This window comes from Sceloporus occidentalis, unplaced genomic scaffold, assembly GCF_023333645.1.
Source record: "Sceloporus occidentalis isolate IW3139 unplaced genomic scaffold, rSceOcc1.0.p SCAF_80, whole genome shotgun sequence".
Lineage (NCBI taxonomy): Eukaryota > Metazoa > Chordata > Lepidosauria > Squamata > Phrynosomatidae > Sceloporus > Sceloporus occidentalis.
The window spans coordinates 2,908,108-2,936,001 of NW_028317060.1; the positions used below are offsets into that span (position 1 = coordinate 2,908,108).

The following is a 27,894-nucleotide window of genomic DNA, read 5'->3' on the forward strand; positions in this document are numbered from 1 at the left end:
TTGGAATCAGTTTTACAAACCACCACTTGGATTGTAGATCTGGAGAAAGCTATTCATTCATTATTACCACTGTGCATTAAATGCAGTTAAAGCGACTTAATTCTCATTATCATTTTGGCTGGCTACAGGCAAGCTAAGGATCACGGGATTCTAGGTCTAGGTTTGCCGAGGTGGCTGGAGTAAGCATGCCGTAACATATTCGTTACCAATGAGAAGGAGTTTTAATTACTTTGAGGGTTGATTGTTCTTTCTTTTTCAGAAAAGTCTCCTCTTACTCAATCCTCGTCATCAGAAACATGTCCCAGTGTGGTTCAATCTACGGCAAATGGGAAGAGCGCAGAACCAGGTACTGTTTTCATTATATGCGGCATGGCCTATGTATGGGAAAGACGTGCCGCAGCAATCTGCGAATGGTGCACTGGGCCAGCTGTCTCTTTGATCCTACTCCAGCTTTACCGCGCCACGTGACCGTTTTAGTTTATTTCAAGAAGAAAAGCTCTACTGACCCACCTCTCGTTTTGGAGCTCTTTCAAAAAACCGCAAATGCTGTTATTATTTCTTTGTAACGGAAAAGAAAGAGCGACAATATGGGTAATATAACGTTTTGTGTTTGTCACACCAAGTCATGCTTAAAAAGACAATGAAGTTGGGGGGAAAAAAAATCTATGAAAGAAAATATTGTCAAAAGAGTTTTAGGCAATAATTGAGCTTAAATGCAAAACTGCTGCATTAGCACCGTATGGCCTTTTTTGTGTGATTTGAAATCGGGTTTAATGATTGTCTATGGAGCATCAGCTCCAAAAAATAAATATATAATTGTATTTTTTTTCTACTGCCCTGGCATTTAAGCAATTTATTTTAAATCCCCAAATAGTATATTTGTGTGTCTGTGTTGTTTAAATTGTTCGATTAGCTCTGCATACTTTCATAGTTTATTTTTTTTTTACAGTAGAGTATACATATGAAACTATTGTATGGGGAGTGAAGATTGAAGAACTAGTTATGTATACACATTCATACAAATATTTATTGATTTATACAATACCATCATGTTCTGCACCGCCGATGTGTGTACTTTAAATTTTCACATCAATGGAATTTCTAGTCTTTATTTCTTATTTTTAACCCCTTAAGGACAATGGGCGGTCCCTAAACCCATTGAAAACAATGCATTTTGAGCCCGTACATGTACGGGCTTTGTCATTAAGGGGTTAATATTATCATGGTTATAATTATAATTATAATTCTTCAGTTATTTTTGTGTTTTGTTGGAACATTAGATGGTAGTAGTGACTAGAAGAAACTTAAACTTAGAAGTAATTACTTATGTAGGATTCACCACCAATTGAGCTTACTTTTGCTCATTTAAAACATTTAAACAAAATCTCATATTACACTGACTGGGAAAAATATTTCTTTATAGGACAAAAATCAAATTCTAAGTCATTTAAAGGTGTATTTCATAAATAATCCTTATCTGTTACTTGTAAGATGTGTGGTTTTTTTTCATTCTGTTATTTTCAAATTTTGGGAACTACAATTTCTAATAAACAAAATGCAACGTATGTTTGTTATAGAAGAAGAAAGTATTATCAGCTCAATGGATGAAGAGGAAGTCAAGAAGAAGTGGCAAAGGATTATGGGAGATGATTATGATATTGTGGTATGTATGGTTTCCATGCAAAATTATTAGTGTTTCTTTCTGAAAAGACAATGCAATTTATGTAGTTTAACATGGCCACCTCAAACGCTGCCTATCAACCAGTAACATTTGCTTAAAATAAAGGGTTGTTTTTTTGTTTTTTTTTCCCCCCTTTCCAGGTAGCACAAGTGAAGAAGCTCAGCGAAAGTAGCGGATTAGGCATAAGTCTGGAAGCCTCAGGTGGTCATCATTTCTTAAGGTCTATATTACCGGAAGGGCCAGTAGGACGCAACGGAAAACTGTACAGTGGGGACGAACTCTTGGAGGTAAGGCTTTTATTGTGGACAGTATTCACACAAAGGGTACATGCTTCCAATTGTTTTGTTCTTTGTGACCTGTAAAGATTTTCTTTTTTTGTAGGTTAATGAAATCTCACTGCTTGGTCAAACTCATAAAGATGTGGTAAATATCTTAAAAGAATTGCCCATCAGTGTGACTATGGTATGTTGTCGTCCAGCTCAGCCACTTGATAGCCCTTATGAGGTTGAAGACCAGTGTGTTTCCGAACATGATATACAACTGATTGAAAAGGTAAAGTAATTTTTCATTGAACTTTGAGTGTGATCGAATTTGCCACTTCTGTCTTTACTTTTAAAAAGCCTGAATCAAACCTGATTTCAAGGTTGGATGTTGGCAGGCAGACTAGATGGGCCAAACTGTTCTTATCTGCCATCAAATGATATGTATCTATTCTATTTTTCTAATGCCAATATTAAATGTTTGAATAATTTTAGAAGCAGAAATAAGACCGAGGGACTTGCACAGAAGCTTAACACTGGGAAAATACTAAAGACTAAATAATGTTAAAAGTTGTTGACTGATTCCCTTGTAGTTACATCTAAATATGTTAGACTTGAAGTGCTGAAGCAGACATAGTATAGATGGAAGTAAGTATGCATACAATGCTGCATTGTAGAAAAAATAATTTTGTTAAAAAATTTTTTTTAAAATCCTCCATTTTATAATAATTTTGTCTACTACTGCATATTACAGGATGAGGACTTGTCTTTTACACCGTCGCCTATGTCCTGGGACATGCAAGAGCCTCTGTCATTAATTCACAGTCATGATGTTGGCTCACAGGTATGTGTAACACGTGCAGAATATGATGGGACAATGTAAATAATAATAAATAGTAAAATAGTAATGCCTCATTCTGTCATATGCTTTTACAATATGCCCGTATTGTTTAGTAAATTAAAAGAGCAGTTTGTTCCCCAGATTTTGTATTTTTATTCTTCACTGTATGTTGGAGTCCATTTTCCATGGATTCCGGTCCATTTTAGTGCATGATGCAGTTATTAAGATTATGTAGAATTCTTGCACGTGCTGAATAGTACTCCTGAGTGAATAATTACCAACTGCAGAATTCCTACACATAAAATACAAAATGGACTTCAATATTCCTTTTACATGGATACATTGGGACTGGAAAGACATGAAGAAAAAAAATTGGGTCTTATAGGAAAGGAATCCCTCAGTTTTCATGCTCTTAAAATACAATTATTTTAAAGTGTAGAACACGAAACCTTGCTTGAATATTGAGGTCCTTTCATACATTTAAGACATGTTTCAGTGGCCATTGATATTTTGCTTGCTTTGGATTTTGATGCAGTGTTTGCTTTATTTCAGGCTCATGTTGACTTTGGTGGAGCTGTTGGTTCCTCAGAGACAGATGATTTGAACATGTCAGCGGTTGAGGATAGTACTAGCACTGAGGATGCTCAAGGCTCACCGATGGCAATGTGGGAGACTGATGTTCAAATCATTGAACTTGAAAAGGGAAGCCTTGGGCTCGGCTTCAGCATTTTGGATTACCAAGTAAGTTTTATGCATGAACTTGGTATGTGGTGATAGGTGCTAGGGAGACTTTCCAACACAGATGTGCAGGTACCGGTTTCCTGAAACCGCAAACTCCAGAAAGTAGTCACAAAAATCTACAAATTGTACTATAATGAACATCTTTGAGAAATGTTTCATGGCATTTTGGTGCCTCTGCAGACATTTACTATGAGATGTACTTCCCAACCACATTTTCAAATGCTTTATATTGTCTACTTCCTTAATTAAATGTTAACATTTTTTACATTTTTCTCCTATGTATTTGTACTTGCAATAACAGTTTAAGGACTTCTTATTATACTGATTTTCTTTTAGGATCCTATTGACCCAGCAAGTACTGTCATAGTAATCCGCTCTCTAGTTCCTGGGGGTGTTGCTGAGCAAGATGGCAGACTTCTTCCTGGAGACCGTCTCATGTTTGTCAACGACATTAATTTGGAACATGCTAGTCTCGAGGAAGCCGTTCAGGCACTGAAAGGGGCACCAGGAGGAACAGTTAACATCGGGGTCGCAAAACCTTTACCTGTAAGGATGTTTTAGCATGTCAACATTGTTAGCATTGTTTAAAAATAATGCTTGAGTACTTTATTTTTTAATTCCTAACAGACTTTAGTAAATGTAACTTAATCATTTTTCTTTTGTATTTTCACTTTATTATTATTATTATCATTTGTTTTATATAATGCCAACAATTTACTCAGCACTTCTTACAGTACTAGAATTGAGAAACTAAGACAAACTGATATGTTAAGTAAAGAGGGCCCTGCTCGCAAGCTTACACTCTTCACAATTGAAATTATCAAACCATGTTTACAAAAAGACAGAGATAGATAATGTCTGCGCTTATGTAATAATAATGATTAACAAATAGAGATCAACATATAAATATATGAAATAAACATGAGGCTTTAGTCCTGTATTTTTCTAGACACACGCAATCTCACCTGTGAAGTGAGGAAAAAACAATATTAATCAGCTAACATAAATATGGCTAGACGTCTAGAGCAAGCGAATATCTGGATAAGAAAGGAGTACGTTTTTTTTTATGCATCACTAAAGGGGCACTCCAGTCATAGCATGCACTTTAATGGTGTGCGTGGTCCCTTTAAATTTCCATGTGGTATGTTTTACAAATACATTTGCACTTTTCTCCAAGCCTCCGCTAAATGACCTGGAGGAGATGCATTCAGCCGAATGCATTTCCCTGCACATGATGTACTCGCCTCCGGTCAGATGCACTGCTGGTTCAGGTGAATGGTGCATGCAAGGGTCTGTTTAGACCCCAGTGTGCATTCTTAGTCTTCCCATTGATGAGAACCTTCCAGTCACTGATTGGCTGCTTAAGCTGTCAATCAGTGACAAGACGATGTTCTCCTTGATTTCAATGAAAGTACTTTCCTACCACTGATTGATAGCTTCAAGCAGCCAATCGATTGCAAGAAATGTCGGATCATGAGGTAAGAGTTCGCAGCATGGCTTTATTTTTTTTAAATTTTTTTGTTTTGGAAGAATGTGTATTAAAGTACTCACAGAGGATTAGGGGCCCGCACAAGTACTTTAATATGCACTAAGTGGGTACATTAGTAGTGGTACATATTTTTAAGAGACGCACACTTGTCAGGAAAGGGTTCTGTTGTGTGTTCCTATTGAATACATATGAGTCCCCTTGTGTCCCTAGAATTTGCAGAGTATTAGAGGCCACTGACTGCTTGATTTTGTTAGACTGTTTAGCTTGCTAACCTGACACTTCCATCGACAAATACCGCCAGGGTTTAATCCTACCCTTCTGCTAGGATGAGAACGTACTGAGAGCATGAAAGTGCATGTACCCAAATGCCTCTGCATGCACATACCGAAACACTGCTCGTTTAGTGGGAAAAATGTGTCATCAGTAAAGCAAACAGTACTACTGGCACTTACTCTACCTCCATCCTCGGCATTAATAGTTGTAACCTTTGTTTTAACATACTTGACTTTCTGGCATGCCCTTTCCATCTGTGCTGTTATTTAATGCAGTCCAACTGGGACCTCATTGTTTCTGCAGCTGTCCCCAGAAGAAGGGTATGTTTCTCCTAAGGACGACTCTCTTTTCTACACGGCACAATCATATGATGATGAAGGGCCTCCTGATGCTCCCCTTTTCCATGCTGAGCTAGCTCTGGTTAGTGATAGCCGATTTCAAATTATTTCTTGTATAAAAGCACTATACTTGCTTTAGCCGTGACTATGCTAAAGCTAACTTGTATATAATCTCTGTGTCAAAATGTACAAATATAGGGTTTTTTTTGGCCTTTTCTTGTTATCTCGTTAATCTCTGTGAAATGGGCGTTCAGTGCATTGTAAGGCAAATTATTGGCAATCAAGATATTGTATGTTCATCAATACATTACTGAATGTTCTGTATCTTTTGTTAGACTTGCCAATCCTTTAGAAAAACGACGCTTAAGGAAAATTACTCTTGGTTTCATTTTAGAATATATTCCAAAAAGTGATTGTAATGTGTGTGTCATCTTGACTGTATTTCCGATTGTGATTTCAGGTGGAGGCTACAGAAGCTGACCTGATTAGTGATTCCATTATGGAATCCCAGCTTCCTCCAGAGGAAGACAGCTCATTTCAAGCTTCTCTGATAGCGCTGCATGGGAGCGCCTGTAATGGAGATCTCACAGATGAGCTATCATTCTCAACTCCACAGGTGAGCAACTGTAAGAAATATATGTGATCATAAATATATTCCCACGAGGGTACCCTAAACAGTGTGCTTCATTACTCCTAATGTTCCAAGCTATTCCCTTACATTTTGCATCAGTTTGGGTTAAAGCAACCAATCACTGGCAGGGAACTGGTTTCACTGAAACCATTAAAAAAGTTCTTTCTGCTCATGTACATTTCTCATGAGCCATGGCTTGAGCTGGATGAAGGTTTGCATACTGCACATGATCACTAGTAAGCAGAAGATGCATTTTACTGAATGCAAGCCAAAATGCTTGGTGGGGGTTCCATATACTTAGAGGGGATTTCTGATGAATCCCTGCGTGAATTTGCATAGAAAGTAATGTGTCCCTGTGTCCAACAACCAACAGCCTACAAGCCAGGAGGAGAGATTCACTGTGCAGGTAGGAGTTTGAATCCATCTGTACAGTGTTTCTGTATGTGTGTTATCATGAGGGGATGTCTCTGTATAAATTCATGTGTATGTTCGTATATACATTATGCATTTGCATCTTGTTTGACGGAAAGTTTGTTATATTTGGATTGTTGGGGAAAGTGACCCAAAACATCACATGACTAACAATAAGGTCAGCCTCCAGCTCTGCAGATAAAGGAAGTTTATTGGAACACAATCTAATAAAACTTAAAAGCATAATGAACTTTAAAAATATGAACCAAATGTTTATGTTTTTTGTTCTAAGTGATATTTGTAATAATTCTTATAGAATGAGTCTGAAGAAGCATTTGCTGAGGATACATTTCATTCCATATCTGATATGGTCACAGAGAAACCAGAATTCCGCGAACCAATGCAGACAGCAGAGCTATGGGCTACCTCTACGCCTGTGTTGGATTTTAAAATGCCAACCATAGATTTCTACAAGCAGAACCTTGGGGAGACTGAGAATGAAACACTGGAAAGTTGTAAAGGTACTTCGTTGAAGCTTAAGGAATCTTTGGACTTTGGAGTCTTTGAGAAGCATAATGAAAGTGCAGCTGCACCCTGGATAAATTCAAAGTCTGGTCCTAGTGAAACACCTGATATGTGCTCTACTTCTAAGGTAAAGTGTATTTTAAAAGAAAAACAAAAAAAAACTTGATATAGAGAGATCCTAGAGATTATCTGTCTATAAAGGGATAACATATTTGCTCAAAGAGTTGTGTTGGGGGTTATATTCTTTAAGCGACTTAGAATGTTTGTTTGTGATAGATGGAAGATTTCCCAGAGTCGCTAATAAAATCTGCAATTAAAACTATTCTGTAACTATAATTTGTTCCTCTGGGAGAACATTTGTTCAGTTTAATATGTGAAATGACAGATGTGTGTAGTCAACAATTATAGTAAGCAGGACAAGTTTTTTTCTTTTTTGCCGCCCCCCCCCCCCCCAATTTAGACACACTTGATCTTATGCGTGGACTAGCAAGGGAACTCAAACAGCTTTGGTAGATTGAACATAGAAAATGACATTATAAAGTACTAATTACTACCAAGAATAAAATACTGAGGTAAAGTTCAGTTTTTGTTGAAGGTACCTGAAGTGACATCCCTTTGTATAAGAAAATTAAGCACAATTATTATTATTATTTTTTTGCCCTCTTTCTACATAAGGGTTTCCTGTAAATGTTTTATTTTCTGACTGAGGGGCATATTTTTCAAGCCCTGGGATGCAAACAACATCCTTTGCCATGTCATTCTGACCTTGCCAATGCAATTTGGCTTTGTTGTTTGTTTTTCGGGCTTTTCTTTGAGTTCGGTAGAAACTACTGTGATTGGGAACAATTTAGTAGCCAACGCGTCCTGCTGTAATGGCTTTATTGGGATCAAATCGAGCCTTTCTGTTGTCTTCTTTTTTTTTATAGGCTGAAGGATACTCATCTGGAAATCTATATCTGGGAACAAGTGAAGATTGTTCCACCAAGGCTCTAATTAAAGATACGTTTGAGAAAACCATTACTGTAAACAGAGGGAACTGCAGTCTAGGTAAAAGCAATGTGTTTGGCATTACTGCTGTTCAATTTTGCCTTTGTTAGGAATAATATTGTGGGTGTGCAATACACTACTTTTTGTTATAGACCTTGTCCCTTGTTACATTAACACAAGCCATTCAAATCTGATCGAGATGGAGAGCATTCAGATGAGAGCTACCAAAATGTTGAATGGTTTGCATGATAAAAATAATCATGAAAGAGTTTAACAGCTTTCCAGCAGAAGTGGTAGAGGTTAATACAGTAGAAAATGTCAATTTTACCTCAAAGCGTAGGGAGAAACATTTATGACTCAAATAGGCAAATCATATTTTTCCCTGAGTCAACCCCCATTCATTAATAACTGTGTACCGATGAATGCCCTCTCTTGCCATAAATGAGCCCAACTCTTTCTTCAAAGCATCCACATTATCTGCACTCACAGATCTCCCAATCTTAAATGATGCCCTCTCTTTATTTGCTCAGTCTGTAGCATCAACCCTTTGTATATTTAAAAATAGTTTGATTGCTTCTGAAGCACCTTGTTTCCAGGATAAACTGAGTTTGGCCAAACCGCTCATCATAATTCAGCCTTCCCTTTTCCTTCATTAGTGTATTAGCCCCTCTTCGTTCCCTTTCCAGTTCCAAAATATATTTCGTATTGATCTGTACAGCATACTAGTTGAGGTCTAACCATTGCGTTGTCTAGTGACAAAATATAATTTTCTGCATCGTTTTTTTTTTTTTAACCAATGGTAATGGTGAGAGAGGTTGATCATAATATGCTAACATAAAGCTGAAGTTATGGATGCGCTATAGAATGTTAGAAATAGGATCGTGATTAGAGACATACAAAATACACAGTAGTTCAATTGCAATCGTTTTTGACTGTTGATTTTGTTTGCGTAACTAAAATAGGTATGACGGTTAGCGCCAGTAAAGATGGCTTAGGGATGATTGTCCGCAGTGTTATTAATGGAGGATCCATTAGCCATGATGGTCGGATAAAGGTGGGGGACTGCATCTTGGCAATCAATAATGAGTCCACCGCTAATCTAACCAATGCACAAGCACGGGCTATGTTGAGAAGACACTCGTTACTTGGACCAGATATAAGGTAGGCCTTTGAAACATTATGTGAACTGACGTTTTGTGAGTATTAAGCCATGTGGGGATCTTTCAATGAGAAAATGTTTAGTTCCACTCAAAGAGTTTTCAAGAATCCTAACAGGATGGGTGTATTTCTACTGTCATCAATCTCATGACTAGGTTAATGGAACAACGCAATAGTGGGTCTTGAAGTGTGGCATTAAGCAAGACTTCTACCCAAGTTTTACTTTCTGTGCTTGCCATTCAGGCAACGTCTGACCGCATATAGGCATGATAGGGTGATAGGCATTATGCTGTGCTGATATTTGTCCAATTAAGCAAGTAGATTATTGCTGGGTCATTCCAACAACAACCTTCTGGTGATACCAACCACATTATTCTGAGGCTAGGCACTAAAAGAGAAATTGCATGAAAAGAAGGACCAAAATGTTACAATGCCTTTGTCCGGTTGTATACTTTACTTTACATACCTTTTACAGATTATCAGCACCATTTTTCACTTTGTTATGTGACTGGGAAGAAAAAAAGTCCTAAAACTACCAAATATTAGATATTGGGCACCTTTTCCAGGAACAAAGCGAGAATGGGGAGATTTCCAAGATGAACATATTGTTAGGTTTTTAAAGCTGGAGATTTTTTTCATTTTTTTCCTTGAAAGGCTGGAGTAATTTCAGTTTTGCAAGCCCTGAAACAGCTGGCTGAGGTTGCCGGTTTTGCGTTGTTTAGCACCGGGAAGCAGCTGTTCGGCCACTCGCAGAACGCATGCTGTCCCACTTCGCAATCCACCTTGCCAGGAGTTTCGGCTTTCTGCACTGCGACGAGAGCCAAAGCTTTGCATTCACCAGCAGCTGCTGCTAACATCTGTCAGATAATCACCAGTTTTGAAATGGAATTCACCTGCCCTCACCTAAAGAATAAATTCCTTGATCAAGGGAGAGGAGACGGATGGCAGGAACAATTTTTCCCCCTCCTTGTTGATAATCACAGCTATACACACATAGAAAGAGCAGATGCTTTCAGGGGGAGGTGTGGATATGAAGGGAGAGATGGGATTTGGGGGGGGGAACAGACAAAAAAATTGCACGTACTTTTAACTACATATGTATGCCGCACACACGCAGCGCAAGGCTTTGACATTTGTTAACACTATTGTAAAAATATGCTGCAACGTATGCTTACCATTCTAGATCTTCTCCAGCACCTGCTGATGATCAGGCCCCCTTTTATGTGTGAGTATCGGTAATTCAAAGGCTCCGCATGACTTACCGTCTGCAAAGTGTCCGTTCAACCATTTTATCCTCTCTTCATCTTCATTTCCATAGATTGATCCAGAAACAGACTTTTGTTTGTGCGTTTATTTGTAAATTGACATTAACTGGCATGTGCATGTTTTACACTATTTTTTGTATGTTTGTTTTTACTGAATCTGGATCAGGACTTTTTTTCTTCTTCTTCTTCTCACCAGGCTTTGTTTAATGATAAACGAGAATGTGCTTTAAGTGGATTCCAACTGCGTCTATATAGATATTTTGTAATTTGCTGCTTCCATTAACCCTTTCGCGGAAGCCTGCGGCTGCTGCTTTTTATTTCTGTCTTCAACATGCGTGGATGTCTGGGCACTTCTGGCATTGGCTCGGTTTTCTGCATGTGGGGCTGTGTGCTTTAATAAACATGTTTTTTTTTTTATCCTTCCTACCCTCCTCCTTTCATTGAGGAGAGCAATGATTGCTTTCCAATGTAAAGTAGTCTCAGTGATTAGATTTATTGGTACATGGAAATATTTTTATTTTTCACGATTCCTTATATTTATTGTATTAATAATATAAAAAGCATTTTTAGATTATCAAATGCAGAACATTATTGAGGCCTTGAAATATTTTTGGCACAATACTAGTTGTATTAAATTCTGTTCTGCTACCATCCTTCGACTTTTTCTATCTCCAGCAACGCTTTTCTTTCTTCAAAATGTATTGAAGTACAACCTACCTATGTCTAATGCATGTCCAGTGGCCCAAACCATTATCCCTATGGTACAGAATAAAAGTTCATTAAAGTAAAAATAGTCCATCTCCTACGTACTGTCTGTAGTAGAATGTCTAGTCCAGTCACACTAAAATAAGTATCCACAGAGAAGCTCTATGGAGTAACGTGAACTGGATAGATTTTTCTCTCAGTGGGTCCAAAAAATGTAAAAAAAAAAAAAAAAAATCTGTAGAATAACTGCATTTCTTTTACGTATTGTTTCATAGATTTTATTTAGTAAAAATCCTGCCTCAAAAATCTTTTTTTTTTTCTTCTTCTTTTTCTCTTTCAGTAGACAACACATTTTGTATTGAAAGCAAAATCTTGATCATGTATTCATGAGTTGTTTATCTGACTCCTACTCATTGGATGTCAGTCAAAAAACCCAGGTGCCAGGCAGCGGATCAAATTCATTTTAGCTGTGATATCGTCATGTTTATTGGCCAATTCCCAAAGCACTTGTGTTGGTAGCCACCAGCTGTGTTGCTTGATTAAGGTGCTGGTGGGCTCCATGGTATTTTTATCCTCCTTGATTCAATTTAGCACATAATATGAAATCAGATGAAAATTACATATATTCTTCTGTCTGAGCAACGCTCTTCAGGTCTTTATTACAGTGAACGTTTTGTATAAAGTTTGTAACTCCTTCAGCATCCCTCCATATGTGTCAGATTATATATATATATATATATATATATATATATATATATAAAAAACAAACCTACCCTACTATTTATTTTGGGTTTTTTTTAAGTGATTACTATGGAAAACAGCTTTTTAACCAACTCTGGTTGAATATCCACTTTTTGTTAATCCAGGCTTTGTCAAAGCTGTGTGTAATTTTGTTAAGGGGTCAGCAGAAATATCAGCAACCATAGTTGGCTCTTGGCTCCTTGAGTTGTGGCTCCCTATTTGGATATATTATTTTAGTTTACCGACCCTACCAGAAAGTATATAATTGGTTAATGGCATTTTTCGGGCATACATTTTGCCCCTGCTTTTCTGTAATCACCCATAGATTATAAAAGTATGCCAGTTCATATTACATTTTAAGGGCAAATGGATAAAGATGATACCAGTACTTTATAAAATGTCCTAGCTGCTGCTCCATATTGAAAACTTATTTTTTATGCTTGCTGTTTTTTTTTGTAGTTTTTTTTTTACTATTTATGATAGTTATACATTAACAGGTTACCTTTTTTGTCACCCACCTGCCTGGTAACACTCCATTACAATACCATTACACTATTATAACGTTATAATTTTGTTTCCATTCTACCCATTGTAGCCTTCACAAGTTATCTGCTTAGTGCATTTCAGGGCACCGAGAAACAAACATGTTATGTTTATTCTTAGAAATATAATCTCCCGTTGTTTTTCCTTTGGCTTCCAGTGAATGGGACTGGATTAAATATCACGCTGCTGTTATCTACCACAAATCTATGAATTTTAAACTAATTTATATTTTAATAGGGTGCCGAATTTGATTATATCACACAGTCATAGCTAATTTAGTCTTTCAGTTAAACAGGTTTGCAAAATAGTAATTACATACCACATATTAGACAAACATTGATTTAAAAACCTATTATTACATACCTTGTACATAGTGCATACATTTAAAGAAATTCACCATAGTACCAATATGTGTATATGATTTATGACATTTCAGTAATACATCCTAGCTAAATCTTTCATGTTGGCATTTGCGTTTCTCTTAATCTTGATCTTTTTAAGTGTCTTGCACCGCTATGTTTGTGTTTTTGTTTTGTTGGAGCTGTCCAAGAAGGAAAGGTTACAAAAGCTGTAGTAGTATTAATATATTATGCTTCCCTTATAGCATTACATATGTTCCGAGTGAGCATTTGGAAAAATATAGGACCTGCATTGGTCAAATGAATGAAGTAAATGATTCCACTGCGCACGATGTTGGGTAGGTATTGTTGTTATTATTTCATTGTAACTATGTCTGCACCAGCAGGTTCCATAGCGGTAATATAAAAATATGAACACACATAAGGCAAGCTTACAACCTATTGGGCAGTTGATGGGGATTGAGACAGCCGGTACGAGTAATAAGATACTTGGAAGACAGGTTGATGTTCCAGAAAGCTGGTAGGGGCAGAGCCAAGTAGTTCTGCAGAGTAAAACACTGCAGACGAAGGGTTGATGGTGGTGTAGCTCTGTTAGATCTCTAAAGTAGAGTTGTGTTTTAAACTTATCATCTAGGGCTATAGTACAGCACCAGTGATAGGTGTTTCATCATAAAACATGACATGTTTTAGCAATTTAGTATTCAAACCCAAGTGCACAACACAATATGTACTCCTATATTGAGAATATAAAGCCAGAGGAGCTATCATTTCACAGCTGGATCACTAAATGCAGTATTGAGACACAGAGATAGGTGAAATGCTGTAGGAGTATCAATAGAGAGTCCCAACTAAATAGAGAGCAGATTGGGAAATGTACTAATATGAAAACATATTTGGGTTTTTTTTCACAAGTTTCCCATTGCCTTTAAATTCATAAGTGAATACCGGTGGGTACCAATGTCCCCCATTTGCAGACTCTGTATATAGTGAATAAGCCTGTTAATGAATCGGGTTATTTTCCTGGTGACCTTTTTATGAAATCACTTCTACTTTAAAAAGGAAATCTCCCTAAAGTTGCTTTATTACCAGTATCACATTAAAAATATATTGTTTTCTGTTTTAAAACAGTTCTAGTTTTTAGTTAGGATTTTTTTACCGAATGTATGTTTTCTAGCTCTGGTGTCTTAGCCCAATGTAATGGACATTGTTGTTGAGCTGTTGAGGAAGTTAATTGAAAGAAAAAAAAAATAAACCACATTCTTCAATGCTGAACTATGTTACGGTATACAGTGCTGTACTTAAGGCTCATAGACAATTACTTGTTTTTCCACATGACTTCATGTTTTTTTTAAGCAGTCATAATCTGTCTTTGTTTCCATTTAGAGATTTTCCTGAATTGCCTGAACGTGAAGAAGGCGAGGGGGAGGAAAGTGAACTTGAGAATGGAGCTTACAGCAATTGGAACAATCCAAGGAGGTACAAAAGCCTATCATTATGTTTTTTTTACCTTAGTATTATTTATTGGTTTTATATATAGCGTCATCATATTCCACAGAGCTTTACATGGGTAAACATGACATAAGAATATATAAGATAACAATTTGATGTACAGAAACAACAGTATTGAAATCCAAAGATTGAGATGAGTTTGCCAAGTGAGGTAGTGTAAAGTGAGAACCGAAAGTGTCCTAAAATTGAGGCTTAGGGTACCTCGAATGAGAGGGGAAATGTTACTGGAGAGGGAGACTCTGAAGGTACTATCAGAAAGCTAATATGTGAACCAGGAGAGAGTAATGTCATGAAGATCGTGAAGAGAGAAGGAGAGGAAGGTAGTCCATGAAGAAAGGTCCGGTAGGATTAGCATAGAGTAGTACCCTTGGATTTAGCAGCGAAGAAGTCATTAGTAACTTTAGTAAGAGTGGTCTCAGTAGAATGTTCAAAGCAGAATTCAGATTGAAGAGGGTTAAGCAAGGAGATGGAGTCAAAAAGCTTAGTTTAGCGTAAACAATTCTTTGAAGAAGCTTGGAGGCGAGAGCAAGAGAGATGGGACAGATCAGTTGGGTTTTTCAATATAGGAATTATGGTAGCATGCTTGAAGGAGGAAGCGAGAGATCCAGTAGAAAGGGAGAGGCTGAAGATAAGAGCTAGTGTAGGGACAAGAGTACACGAAAGAGACTGAGTTAAATGAGAAGGGATCGGATCAAGGGGACATGCAGTTGGACAAGAGGAAACAATGAGAGCACGAGCCTCATCTTCAGTGAAAAGAGAGAATGGGTTTAATGTAGAAGAGGAAGAAGAGTTCAGTGCATGGGAGGGGGGCTGTGCAAATATGTCAAATCTGATTAGTTTTATTTTTATTATTGAAGTTATATAGCAAGGGTAATATCAGAGTAGTAGCAATGTTGCATGAATTTATAGTGTAGGAAGTCAGACACAGAATGAGACTGGGAGCACCATTGAAGGTGTTGGCTTACTGTCGTATGCCCCTGTTGGAAACGTGAGCATGGAGTTATAGAAAGAGGTAGCAAGGTTAGGGCATGACATGTTTGAGATGGGAGATAGAAGTGGGAGTAAATTGAATGAGAATTTCTGAAGATCCAGAATTTCTGAAGAGCTAAGGTCTCTGGTTAGATGAGGTCGTTGGGAGAAGAGGGAAAGTGAAAGAGCGGGATAGAGAGTGGTGGTCAGAGAGGGGGAAAGGGGTTAGTGAGAATGCACATGCTAGAAAAAATAAGGTCGAGGATGTCATTGTGAGTAGAGAAGCTAGAGTGCTCTGTGAGATCAAAGGAGGGGGCTATGGAAAGAAACATAGCCCCTTCAGATGAGAGGAAGTTTGGAACCTATGAGGAGAAGTGTCAAGATATTTGCAGGGCCAGGGGGACGGTATACAACTGCAATGCGTAAAGAGATGGGACTAAATAGCCGGACAGCATTGACCTCAAATCAGGAGAAAGAGAGTAGAGAGCCTATGCCACCACTCTTCCCGTCATCAGGTCTGGGAGTGTGAGTGAGGTGGAGGCCATCATAGGAGAGAGCAGTGGAGAAGACAGTATGTCTGGTAACTTTAGAAGTCTTAATTGTGCCATTTTAAGATGGTATGTTGATGTAAATAACATACAATCTGACATAACGGATTTTGTGTGTGTGGCTGTATTTAATTCTTTAAGGTATCACCAAAGTTATTTAGTAATTATTATGACTAATCATGACTAATTATTGATTATCTCCCTTTAGAGTGGAGCTGTGGAGAGAGCCTGGCAAGTCTCTGGGGATAAGCATTGTGGGTGGAAGAGGAATGGGAAGCCGCTTAAGCAATGGTGAAGTGATGAGAGGAATCTTCATTAAACATATTTTAGAAGACAGTCCAGCAGGGAGGATTGGAACACTGAAAACTGGAGATAGGATTGTTGAGGTATAACACTATGATTCTGAATTCATTGACCAAATGAAATTTGTTCACTGTGAACTAAATACATAATTAACCCACCCGAGATACATAATGTGTGCACCCACTTAGAACAATGTAGATTTTATATTTGTGAAGGGGAAAAATCACAATTTGACCAGAGGGGGATTAAAATGTGTAATATAGACTGGCTTTCAGTAATCTGTCATTGCGCCCATAGTCTCCAGATAATGCAGTTTGTACAAAGAATGTTGGCTATGAAAAAAATGTATTAACTATCCATAAAGATAAGACAGTTTACTGGTGTTTTTAGTGGCCTCCTAGGATGTCATGTGCAGCATTTCTGAGATATTAGTTTGGACCATTGTATTTCCAAAATAGATAAATGCTGGGTATTATCCCCCTGAAACGCGTAATCATGTTGCGATCATAAATTAAATATATGTGTTCTGGTCTGAGTAAGCAGGACTTGGCACAACGCAGTGGTTTACCTCTCAAAAAGATTACCATCCTGAATCCTCAACTGTCTCTTTCTGTTTGCTGTAATGGGTCATCTGCTAAATTAAAGCTCCAGATTAAGTATGGGGAATCTAGTTGTAGAAAAGAGATCCTATTGCTAAAGCCTGTTAGAAAATCACTTTAAATATAAGGCTGCCGTTTCAGGGTTTTTCTGTGATAAAGCCTATTAGTGACACCTATTTATAACACCGTCTCTGTTACCAGCAAATTGTGTAGAACGACATGGTTTAGGTTGGTGCGGTATCTAATGTGAGGGCCATTTTAAGATTTTTTTTTATAGCTATATTAAGATAATGTGTTATCCTATACAGTTTAAGGAATTGACATCCCTCTTGTTTAGGTGGATGGTACTGATCTGAGAGATGCAAGCCACGAGCAAGCAGTTGAAGCCATAAGGAAAGCTGGCAATCCAGTAGTCTTCTTGGTACAAAGTATTATTAACAGGCCAAGGGTAAGTGCAAGTTGTTTAAGGTTTTTCAGGTTCTTATGCGACTGATATGTCCTGCCTTTAATCTTTTATGTGCATTGCCTTAGTACACAGATAACTGATAAGAAGAGATGCAAAGGGGAGCTCCTAACACTAATCAACCTACCAAGCTTTATGTATATTGATCGAGTAGTGATCTTCTTCTTTTCTGTTTAAACTTCCACTTTTACAAGTTCTTTCTGATTCGCAAATGCATTCATAAGATTTTACCACCTTTTCTTCTCCAGCCTGAATCTGTGTATTGTTCTCCATCTGCCTCTGCTTTCAGAGGGCACCCACCTACTAACCCATTTACACATCACACCTTTCAGGTAAATATACAGCTTGCCCCTGATTTTCATGTGAGACTTCCTCGTAACTTCTCGTTCTCATGCTTTTTAAACTTATATTGGATAAAAAGTTCATTCGCTTTAGCATGCTTCAATTAAGCTACCACTAAAAACTTCATGTCATTGACTTAGCATTTCTGATGTTATATGTGTGGTTCTTGTATTATAGTTTCTATTGTATTACTATTTTTCCCCTGTATGGACACATTTTGAGGTAGGCATTGATGAGATGTCTGAGATAATGTACTTATTTAGTTGATGATGCTACAAATCATTAAATTCTGTTTTTGATTCTGCGATAACTAGTTTGATATTAATTGTGCACTTTTGCATGAATTCAAAGCCATGAAAACCAGGGAGATTCATGCGATGGTTGCTGATCACTATTCTTGTATTTAATATAGTGCACATTGTGTTTGCAACATTGGAGTATGCATTATACAGGGCCAACTCTGCCCACCCTGAAGAAGAAACTTACCAGAATTAATGGCAAAAGGCTTAGCAGAAGGGAATCACTGTGTTTCTCTCTTTTTCAGTTTGACACATGTTCCTCTGCATAATAATTATAGTCTTATTTATATAACACTAAGAAAGTACGGTATGCATGCTCTCTATGACATGGTTAAACATAGAATAACGCATTTAACAAGAGAAAGAAAGTAAGAAAATAAGATCTAACCTTTGGAAAATCAGTCCTTCCAGGGTTAGCCATTTATAAATTGGTAAAATTAAATGTTTCATCTAAGCTCATATGCAACTCACATAACAATGAAGTCTCAGAATTACAAACCTTGTGGTTCTTTGCATGGTTTGCTCATGCGTTGGTACTGCCCACATAATATACACTCACTGGCCACTTTATTAGGTACAACTTGCTAGTACCCAGTTGGACCCCTTTTTGCCTTCGGAACTGCCTTCATTCTTCATGGCATACTTTCTATGGGGTGCTGGAAATATGCCCCAGAGATGTCACGCAGTTACTGTAGATTTTTTACGGCTGCACATCCATGATGCGAATCTCCCGTTCCACCACATCCCAAAGGTGACTGTGGAGGCCATTGGAGTACAGTGAACTCATTATCATGTTCAAGAAACCAGTTGGAGATGATGTGAGCTTTGTAACATGGTGCATTATCCTCCTGGAAGTAGCCATCAGAAGATGGGTACACTGTGGTCATAAAGGGATGGACATGGTCAGCAACAATACTCAGGTAGGCTGTCGTGTTTAAATTATGCTCTATTGACAATAAGGGGCCCAAAGTGTGCCAAGAAAATGTTACACCACCACCACCAGCCTGACCTGTTGATACAAGACAGGATGTGGATGCATGCTTTCATGTTGTTTACCCCAAAGTCTGACCCTGCCATCTGAATGTCGCAGCTGGAATCGAGACTCATCAGACCAGAGAACGTCCTTCCAGTCTTCCATTGTCCAATTTTGGTGGGCCTGTGCGAATTGCAGCTTCAGTTTCCTGTTCTTAGCTGACAGGAGTGGCACCTGGTGTGGTCTTCTGCTGCTGTAGACCATTTGCTTCAAGGTTATTTGAGTTAATGTTGCCTTTGTCATCTCAAACCAGTCTGCCCATTCTCCTCTAACCTCTGACTTCAGCAAAGCATTTTCGTCCGCACAATGCCCGCTTACTGGATAATTTCTCTTTTTGAGACCATTCTCTGTAAACCCTAGAGATTGAGCATGAAAATCCCAGTAGATCAGTAGTTTCCGAAATACTCAGACCAGCCTGTCTGGCACCAACAACCATGCCATGTTCAAAGTCCCCTTTCTTCTCCATTCTGATGCCTGGTTTGAACTTCAGCAAGTTGTCTTGACCACTTCTACATGCCTAAATGCATTGAGTTGCTGCCATGTGATTGGCTGATTAGCTATTTGTGTTAACAAGCAATTGAACAGGTGTACCTAATAAAGCGGCCAGTGAGTGTACATTGCTGTGGTAGATAAACACGAATAGTCAGTAACTATGGTTTGTCTTTTAATTTTAAAACCAAACCATTATTATTTTTTTTTTTAATTTTGCACTATAGACCACCCTGGCAAAGGCGGTGCTATTTAGGATTCAGACGTTGACTTTATTAGAAACCATGTTTAATTTTTATGTTCATTTTTGTAAAGGAAATTTTGTTTAGAAAATGAAAAAAAGAACCAATTACAAACACCAGATTGGTAATGTTGCGTGCATTTTATCCAAATAGGATTAAGAGATTCCCATAATAGTTTTCTACTGAAATGCCTATAAGTCATGTGACGTGGCCCGCATTAAACGTAAAAGGGATCTGTGCAGCTGCGGGATTTTGCATGTTGCATGTTAACACAATTATGTCGGACCCTACACAGTCAGCCTATTAATACCACATTACAGTGCTTTGTATATTGTCTTGGCCACAGGTATATAATGCTTTTGCTTGTTTGTTATATTTGCATGCAGTTCCTTTTACATATTAACAGTTTTATCTTTTTTTCCTTTTTATAGACCAAACCCACAGCTCTGGCGCAGAGCACATTTGGTACTAAACCTCTGTTCAGGTGCACTAACCCATTTGCTGATTCTTTCCAGTTCAGCACTAACAAGGTTAGACACTGTTACCAAGGACCCTTTTTCTTATTCTAAAAAATGCCTTTTCAGTAGCAAAAAGGAATATGAAATAACTGCCAAAGTACTTTGGTCAATAGTCCACGCCAAGGTGCTTAGTCTAGGAATATTACGACATCCACTGTAACCCTATATTGCTAGCATAACCTCTACAGCACTGTTACTTGTCCTTGTTTTCATGTTCGCTTTCCAAATGTTAGACAAGAGAATAGGATCTGGCCCTTGCTCTCCGGGTTGTGTTTCAGTTGAGGTCTTTCACAAGCTGAGTCCCATAAGTGGTTTTCAACATACAGCACTGATGATTTTATAAGAGCTTTGTAACTATTAGAAATCCAGTTGTATTGTAGGAGACCATTTTTTTTTTTTAGGAATAGTTTTGCTGATCTGGAAAAAAAACTGTTGAAATGTATTTTGTTTTGAAAGTGGACCCTATGCCCTATGAGTACTGGGACATCCCCATATGTACAAAATAAGCCTTGTAACCAATAATAGCTAATTCAATCCTTTTGCCGTTTACACATTTTCTGCAGTGAAGACTCATTTAATGGAATCTTGCTTAATATTTGATTCTGTGTTTTTATTGCTGTAGGACATGAATCCGGTTAGAATTGCCTTTCGTTGTTCCCCAACTAACCCCTTTGCCCCTACGCCGTTTAAGGTTTGTCGGAGTGAGCAGACTCGAATAACTGTGGATACATTTCTCGAGTGTCCAGTGTGTGGTTCATTTGTGCTTGTGCTCCTTCCCATTCTCTACCCATTCAGGGCTGGATTTCTGACTATGTAATATATAGGGGTACCTGCTTAGCAAAGCCATTTTTTTAATTTCAAAATGCATGGTTCTCCAGGTTTTTAATTGGGAATTTAGACTAGGGGCACCTATTCACCATTGTGTACCTCCATAGAATATACAAAATGGAAATCCTGCCCTACTCCCATACTCTGTATCCTGTGTTGTCCCCGCTAACATTATTTCATCTAAATATAGTAGACTTATAACTGTTTGGGACTTATGTTGATACTGCTATGCTTGACCAGTAATGTGATATCGCTAAAAAAACCACCAACAACAAAAAAGCATTTGGCACATAGCAGTATATTTTCCCCAACTGTTTGCAGAGCATGACCTGTTTTGCGCCCCATCATGATTTATTTTTACATATATTGTCGTGACCATAGAGCTTACATACGCAACTTACTTTGTTCATTTTTATTATCATATCACTTCAGAACCCACATTCATACTAGTAAATGTTTAACTCACAATGTGTAAGCGTTGCTTCTCCGTTTTCAGGCGTCCAGTAATTCTGATTCAGACTCTGAAAAGACTTTGGTATGCAATCCTGTTTCTGCACCATCGACGCTTTACCCAGCGAACTCTGAAGGTACTCAGATGGCCTCCGGAGAACCAGACCTAGAAGATGAGTTTGGCTACAGCTGGAGTAAGTCATATGCCTCTGCTTAAAGTAATCAGTTGTTTTTTTAATAGAGAACTTAAAATTCTATGTACCCCTGTGGTGTAATGAACGATTCATTTCATTTTTGGGTATCGCTAAAATCAGTGATTCTTACAGAGTCCAGTCTTTAGCTGTAAACGGCTAAATGAACTGCAAGGGATGTTGTAGGCATTGCAATGTTAATTGCCATGGGTAAATGCTTTTGTGTGCTAACCATGGTACTTTATATTATACATTACAGCCCATACTGAACCTCACAGTAAAGCAAACCAGAAAAATCATATTATATAATATCATCACATTTTATTTGGCTGATATCATGATATTCCCTGTTAATGGGTCATATTCTTCATTCCTGGGTTCTCTTATGGAACATGCTATTTCAGTTGGAAACCACCTAAGGCTTTATAAGCAACTATTTAAGTAAGCTGAGCCAAAGGTTACCACTTCCCATCACTCTGTGTCTTTCCCATTAGGGTTACCTGTTTATCATGGACTTGTTTAGCAATAACAGGTAAGACAAAAAACAAATTATCAGTGGTACAGTCAGGGCACAGTGGTTGAAACAAATTTTTTTTTTGGTAAAAATAAATATTTTCATTCTAATCACTTTTTTTTTGTTTATTTATTGAAGACGGACACAATGGTTTGCTCAGTCATGCCTTTTATTTTGCACTTTGTTAATGGCTTCCTGCATCCTTTTATCAGACAGGTTTTGTTGCTGCTCACTAATCACCAATAAAACTTGATAAAGTAATCAATTCAATAAAATCTGTATGGTGAAATGGTGGTAGAAGTGTGATTGTTGTCTCGAGGGGACCACGATACGTTTTTAGCACAGTTCTGCTGCAAAGAGCTAATTATCCGTGTCTGTTCTTAGCATGATGGACTTGTTAATTAGTGTTTCTTTCCCCCACCCCATCTAGGAAAGATCTCACAGCGATATGGAAACCTGCCAGGAGAGTTGCATATGATAGAGTTGGAGAAAGGCAAGACTGGATTGGGTCTAAGCCTTGCTGGAAACAAAGACCGATCCAGAATGAGCGTCTTCATAGTGGGGATTGATCCAAATGGAGCAGCTGGCAAAGATGGCCGTTTGCAGATTGCTGATGAGCTATTAGAGGCAAGAAATACCCAGCCAAAAAGTGCATGGATCATAATTTTAGATTATAAGATAAATGTTCCAGGAGCTAGCTCCTTCTTAAATGCAATTGTTAAAGAAATTGATTTAGGAACAAAATTAAACAGTTTTTAGTCATTGGTCTCTGCACAGTTGTAAGAAAAAGATTATCACCTCAAAAATATACATATTTTTTTTTGTGACAGCTGAGGGAGAATCTCAAAATTCAGTTGCACTCTGTACGTGATATAGTCTGTCATGGACGCAAAAGTAAATGAGTCTCCTGTATCAAACATGCTGTTAGCCCTCTCTCTCTCTCGACATCTAGCCCTCTCTCTCTCTCTCTCTCGCTCTCTCTGTCTCGACATCTAGCCCTCTCTCTCTCTCTCTCTCTCTCTTGACATCTACCCCCCTCTCTCTCTCTCTTTCTCTCGACATCTAGCCCTCTCTCTCTCGACATCTAGCCCTCTCTCAACATCTAGTCCTCTCTCTCTCTCAACATCTAGTCCTCTCTCTCTCGACATCTAGCCCTCTCTCTCTCTCTTTTGACATCTAGCCCTCTCTCTCGCCCTCTCGCCCTCTCTCTCGACATCTCGCCCTCTCTCTCTCGACATCTCGCCCTCTCTCTCGACATCTAGCCCTCTCTCTCGACATCTAGCCCTCTCTCGACATCTAGCCCTCTCTCTCTCGACATCTAGCCCTCTCTCTCTCGACATCCCGCTCTCTCTCGACATCTAGCCCTCTCTCTCGACATCTAGCCCTCTCTCTCGACATCTAGCCCTCTCTCTCGACATCTAGCCCTCCCTCTCTCTCGACACCTAGCCCTCCCTCTCTCTCGACATCTAGCCCCCCTCTCTCTCGACATCTAGCCCCCCTCTCTCTCGACATCTAGCCCTCCTCTCTCTCGACATCTAGCCCTCTCTCTCTCTCGACATCCCGCTCTCTCTCCCTCTCCATCTAGCCCTCTCTCTTGACATCTAGCCAGATCTCTCTCTCTCTCTCGACATCTAGCCAGATCTCTCTCTCTCTCTCGACATCTAGCCCTCTCTCTCTATCTCCCTCTCGACATCTAGCCCTCTCTCTCGACATCTAGCCCCCCTCTCTCTCTCTCGACATCTAGCCCCCCTCTCTCTCTCTCTCGACATCTAGCCCCCCTCTCTCTCTCTCGACATCTAGCCCCCCTCTCTCTCGACATCTAGCCCTCTCTCTCTCTCGACATCCCGCTCTCTCTCTCTCTCTCTCCATCTAGCCCTCTCTCTTGACATCTAGCCAGATCTCTCTCTCTCTCGACATCTAGCCCTCTCTCTCTATATCCCTCTTGACATCTAGCCTTCTCTCTCTATCTCCCTCTTGACATCTAGCCCCCCCCTCTCTCTTTGTTTCACTATTTTAGGGTATAATAAAGTTTCCGTTTGAATGACTTTGAAACAATAAATTGCAATAGCATCCTGCTGTATTCTTATCTTTTTTTTCTTTCATAATACTAGATAAACGGGCAAATACTGTATGGAAGAAGTCATCAGAATGCTTCATCGATTATTAAATGTGCGCCATCAAAAGTGAAAATAATTTTCCTAAGGTAAATTATAAAGTGTTCATCATTTGATAATGCATTAGTACTGTGAAGGGTGGCAGCTCCAACCGTGTGTGGAGGCAGGTGCTTTGGGGGTGCAATCTATTTCTTTTGAAATGTCACACTGACGATATCTTTAAGTTTCGGGGTGCAGATTCATTCCTGTTGTCATTATATTAGATGAGAAATTTTCACTGCTTGTTAATATCGTTGTAATATATTGGTAAGCTTGCTATAAATGCACGGTTTTGTCTGCTATGCAGAAACACATTTTCCAAACTCTGTTGGGACTTATGGAAAGAAGGTGCAACTTGGTATGCTGGACTTGTTGGATCAATAATAAGTTCAGAGCTACATTAATTAAACTAATTAAATTAATTAAACGCAATTAAACTCTCAGCCAATAAATGGTATCATTTTAACTATACATTTCTCCTGTTTTCTCAACGGCTAACACGGTACAAAACCTTTTTCTCAGGAAAAAAAGGCATACTAGATGGTTCTCCTCTGTCGTCAAATTCTATGTTTCTATGTTATACGACTCTGTATTAGTAGCAAGGAATGCTCCCCGGGTCTGTATATTAGTGTTAATTATGGGGGTATGTATCGCGCAACCACTCTCTGGAGAGCATGCATTTAGCAAATCTTTCCTGAGAGGTCATCTTCACCAAACAGCCCCTATTGATAGGTCAGGAACTTGGGCATAAAGTTAATTGGTTTTGCTTTTGGCCTTGTAAACCACACAACTAAAGTACAATTAATTTATCTATAAATCCATCATAATCCATGTTTTAATTACAAACTACTGTCCATCATGTTATGCTAATAACCAGCATCACAAATTGATTTTTCACTGCTTCTGTGTGCGTGATGATTAACACTTGTGTCTGTGAATAAAAAGATAGTTTGGCACACGCACCAAGCCAACGATCCAGTTAGGAAGATCTTTTCTGCTGTTTATGTTCTTCCGACCTCACAAAAAATACAAGAGAAATTCACTCCTGTGCTGAACAGCTGTTTGTATGAGAAATTAACATATTGTAATAATGTGTTTCATTTAACGTTATTTTCGAGTACAAAAGATATATTCCGCTTTTTATAAGGTCTTGGATTTCTACACTTGCTGTTAAATACAGAGCTGAATTCTGAATTTGTTTGCTTCCTAAAAGGAATAAAGATGCTGTAAGCCAAATGGCTGTTTGCCCCGTGAAAATGGCAGAACCGTGTTCTTCCAGCTCTTCAGTACTTCCAAGTCAGGAGGTAATAATCATGTGGATGTGTTTATATGTTAGGAACACAGTACTGTGTTTCCTCTGAGACAGAGCTTTATGGGGAGTAATTAGCATGTAAGAAAACAGTAGGGGTATACGGTATGCCCTAGGAATTCTTTACTTTGATTTTAAATTCAACAGTAGAGGTGGCAAGTTAGACACCCACATATACGACCTGAAACTCTTTGCCCTAAAGGGGTGATGGAAACCCATTTGCAGACAATAAAGTTTAGTTTCCAACGTGAAATTCCTGATGGGTTTAAGTACCCAACCCTATACTACACACATATATGTATATATATCTATGTATATATATATATATATATATATATATATATATATATATATATATATATATAGATAGATAGATAGATAGATATATATGTGTCACTATATAAGTAACTTAAACTCGAAATTATGAGTTACAAAGGCATCACTTTTAAGGCAAAGGAACAGACATTTGAAGAAAAACAAACTGTTCTTGGAGCTAAGTGTTATTTGACATTCCTCAGTAATGAATAATATAATAAAACTACACAATCCATGTTTTCAATCAACACATTATATTCTTCAACAGGTAGAAGAAAGTGTTTCAAGTTCTGTGCCCCCGGTGAATCTTGGTTCATTTAAAAGTGTGGTGCATGTTGAGTTACCCAAGGTAAGTTCGTTTCTAAGGCAGCAGGTACATTCTGCTACTTAGTTTGAAATGTGAGAGCAAATAAATCCGGGTATTCAGCTTATGTGAAGAAGGGTAGGCAGGTTTTTTGTCTAAAACAAAGCACATTTTAATGTTACCGTTCATGAGAATACTGTAATGCTTTGGATGTAGCAAGTATGGTCTTCCATCTTGGAATCAGGTTGTTACTTGATTGAATATTGCTTTTTAAAAAAAACAAAACATATTGTGCTGTTTTTGTTTTTAAAACACTTCTCAGTATTGCGTAATGTTTTTAGGCAGCTTCATATTACCCGTTTGTATGTGTCACGGCTCAATGCATTTTAGAATGGAGCAATCTTAATCACCCAGCCTGACACTCTGACTAATAAACGTCTACGGAGGAACAGACTTTATTGTTATTGCTATAAAGAATCGGTTCAGTGTGGTGTTTGATCAGGGAAAGTCATCCAAAATATCAGTGGCAGCCTCCAGGATGTTTATTAGAACAAAATGAGAGAAAACCAGTTTTTTGGCCGGTGCTAACAATAAATATTAGAATGGATCAGTCTTAATCACCCAGCCTGACACTCTGACTAATAAACATCTACGGAGGAACAGACTTCATTGTCATCCAAAATATCGGTGGCAGCCTCCAGGATGTTTATTAGAACAAAATGAGAGAAAATTTTTTTTTTGCTGGTGCTAACCTACATTGCACTATGCAGCATTGGGTTTTATGTTCAAAGAGGAAACAAATATTTTTTTTCATGGGACTTCCCCTCTGTACCATATATGAGTTTTTAAAATAGTATAAAATCTTTTAACATGCCCTTATTAATAGGATCAGGGTGGCCTGGGTATTGCCATAAGTGAAGAAGACACAAACAATGGAGTGGTCATTAAAAGTTTAACGGATCATGGTGCCGCTGCAAAGGTAAGAATGGCGTCTTAATCAGTGACTTGAATACGTTGGGACATTTAAAAATAAATTGACTCGCTGCTTTTTGCAGGATGGACGCATCAAAGTAGGAGATTGTATTTTGGCTGTGGATGATGAACCAGTAGTGGGTCACCCTATTGAAAAGGTATGACGCAACCTAATTAATAATAGAAGCATTGTTCCAGCTGGTTGAAGCTCTTTTGGCAGCAGTAACTCCCTAGTAACGTGGAGCTTCAAGGTGCTCTTTGGCAAATGTCAAGCGAACAGCGATGTTAAATTGGAGAGGAAGGGCTTTCTCCATGATGTCCTGGCATGGACTTCATGACTGTTCGATGGTAGAACATGGATGTTAACCAGTTCCAATGATTTCTTTTAGCCTTTAGCTGTTACTCTGTTCTTTTCTACCTCATTAAGCATTCTGCGTTGTGCCCTTGGAGTCATCTTGGCTGGGCGACCACTTCTAGTGAGAGTAGCCACAGTACTAAATCTAAATTTAATGACAATTTGTCTAACTGTGTACTGTTAAAAATGTAAACTCTATAAGTGTGTAATTAGAGGCCATCTAATTAAATTAGGTACTATA

General features: G+C 38.3%; 1 protein-coding gene across 1 annotated transcript in view; it reads left to right on the forward strand.

Annotated features, from left to right (window-relative positions):
* LOC149285343 (multiple PDZ domain protein-like) overlaps positions 1-27,894 on the forward strand; it is a 54,100-nt gene that overhangs the window by 13,481 nt on the left and 12,725 nt on the right. The window contains exons 11-37 of the mRNA XM_089495501.1: positions 260-346; positions 1,578-1,663; positions 1,822-1,968; positions 2,063-2,198; positions 3,318-3,523; positions 3,860-4,069; positions 5,589-5,705; positions 6,084-6,262; positions 6,444-6,465; positions 6,982-7,317; positions 8,117-8,237; positions 9,140-9,338; positions 10,519-10,560; positions 13,194-13,286; positions 14,332-14,424; positions 16,183-16,360; positions 17,214-17,324; positions 17,588-17,671; positions 20,176-20,274; positions 20,885-20,953; positions 21,587-21,734; positions 22,676-22,872; positions 24,357-24,448; positions 25,612-25,702; positions 26,291-26,371; positions 27,213-27,305; positions 27,382-27,456. Coding sequence (XP_089351627.1) covers positions 260-346; positions 1,578-1,663; positions 1,822-1,968; positions 2,063-2,198; positions 3,318-3,523; positions 3,860-4,069; positions 5,589-5,705; positions 6,084-6,262; positions 6,444-6,465; positions 6,982-7,317; positions 8,117-8,237; positions 9,140-9,338; positions 10,519-10,560; positions 13,194-13,286; positions 14,332-14,424; positions 16,183-16,360; positions 17,214-17,324; positions 17,588-17,671; positions 20,176-20,274; positions 20,885-20,953; positions 21,587-21,734; positions 22,676-22,872; positions 24,357-24,448; positions 25,612-25,702; positions 26,291-26,371; positions 27,213-27,305; positions 27,382-27,456 — 3,392 coding nt within the window. The remainder of the gene's footprint in view (positions 1-259; positions 347-1,577; positions 1,664-1,821; positions 1,969-2,062; positions 2,199-3,317; positions 3,524-3,859; positions 4,070-5,588; positions 5,706-6,083; positions 6,263-6,443; positions 6,466-6,981; positions 7,318-8,116; positions 8,238-9,139; positions 9,339-10,518; positions 10,561-13,193; positions 13,287-14,331; positions 14,425-16,182; positions 16,361-17,213; positions 17,325-17,587; positions 17,672-20,175; positions 20,275-20,884; positions 20,954-21,586; positions 21,735-22,675; positions 22,873-24,356; positions 24,449-25,611; positions 25,703-26,290; positions 26,372-27,212; positions 27,306-27,381; positions 27,457-27,894) is intronic.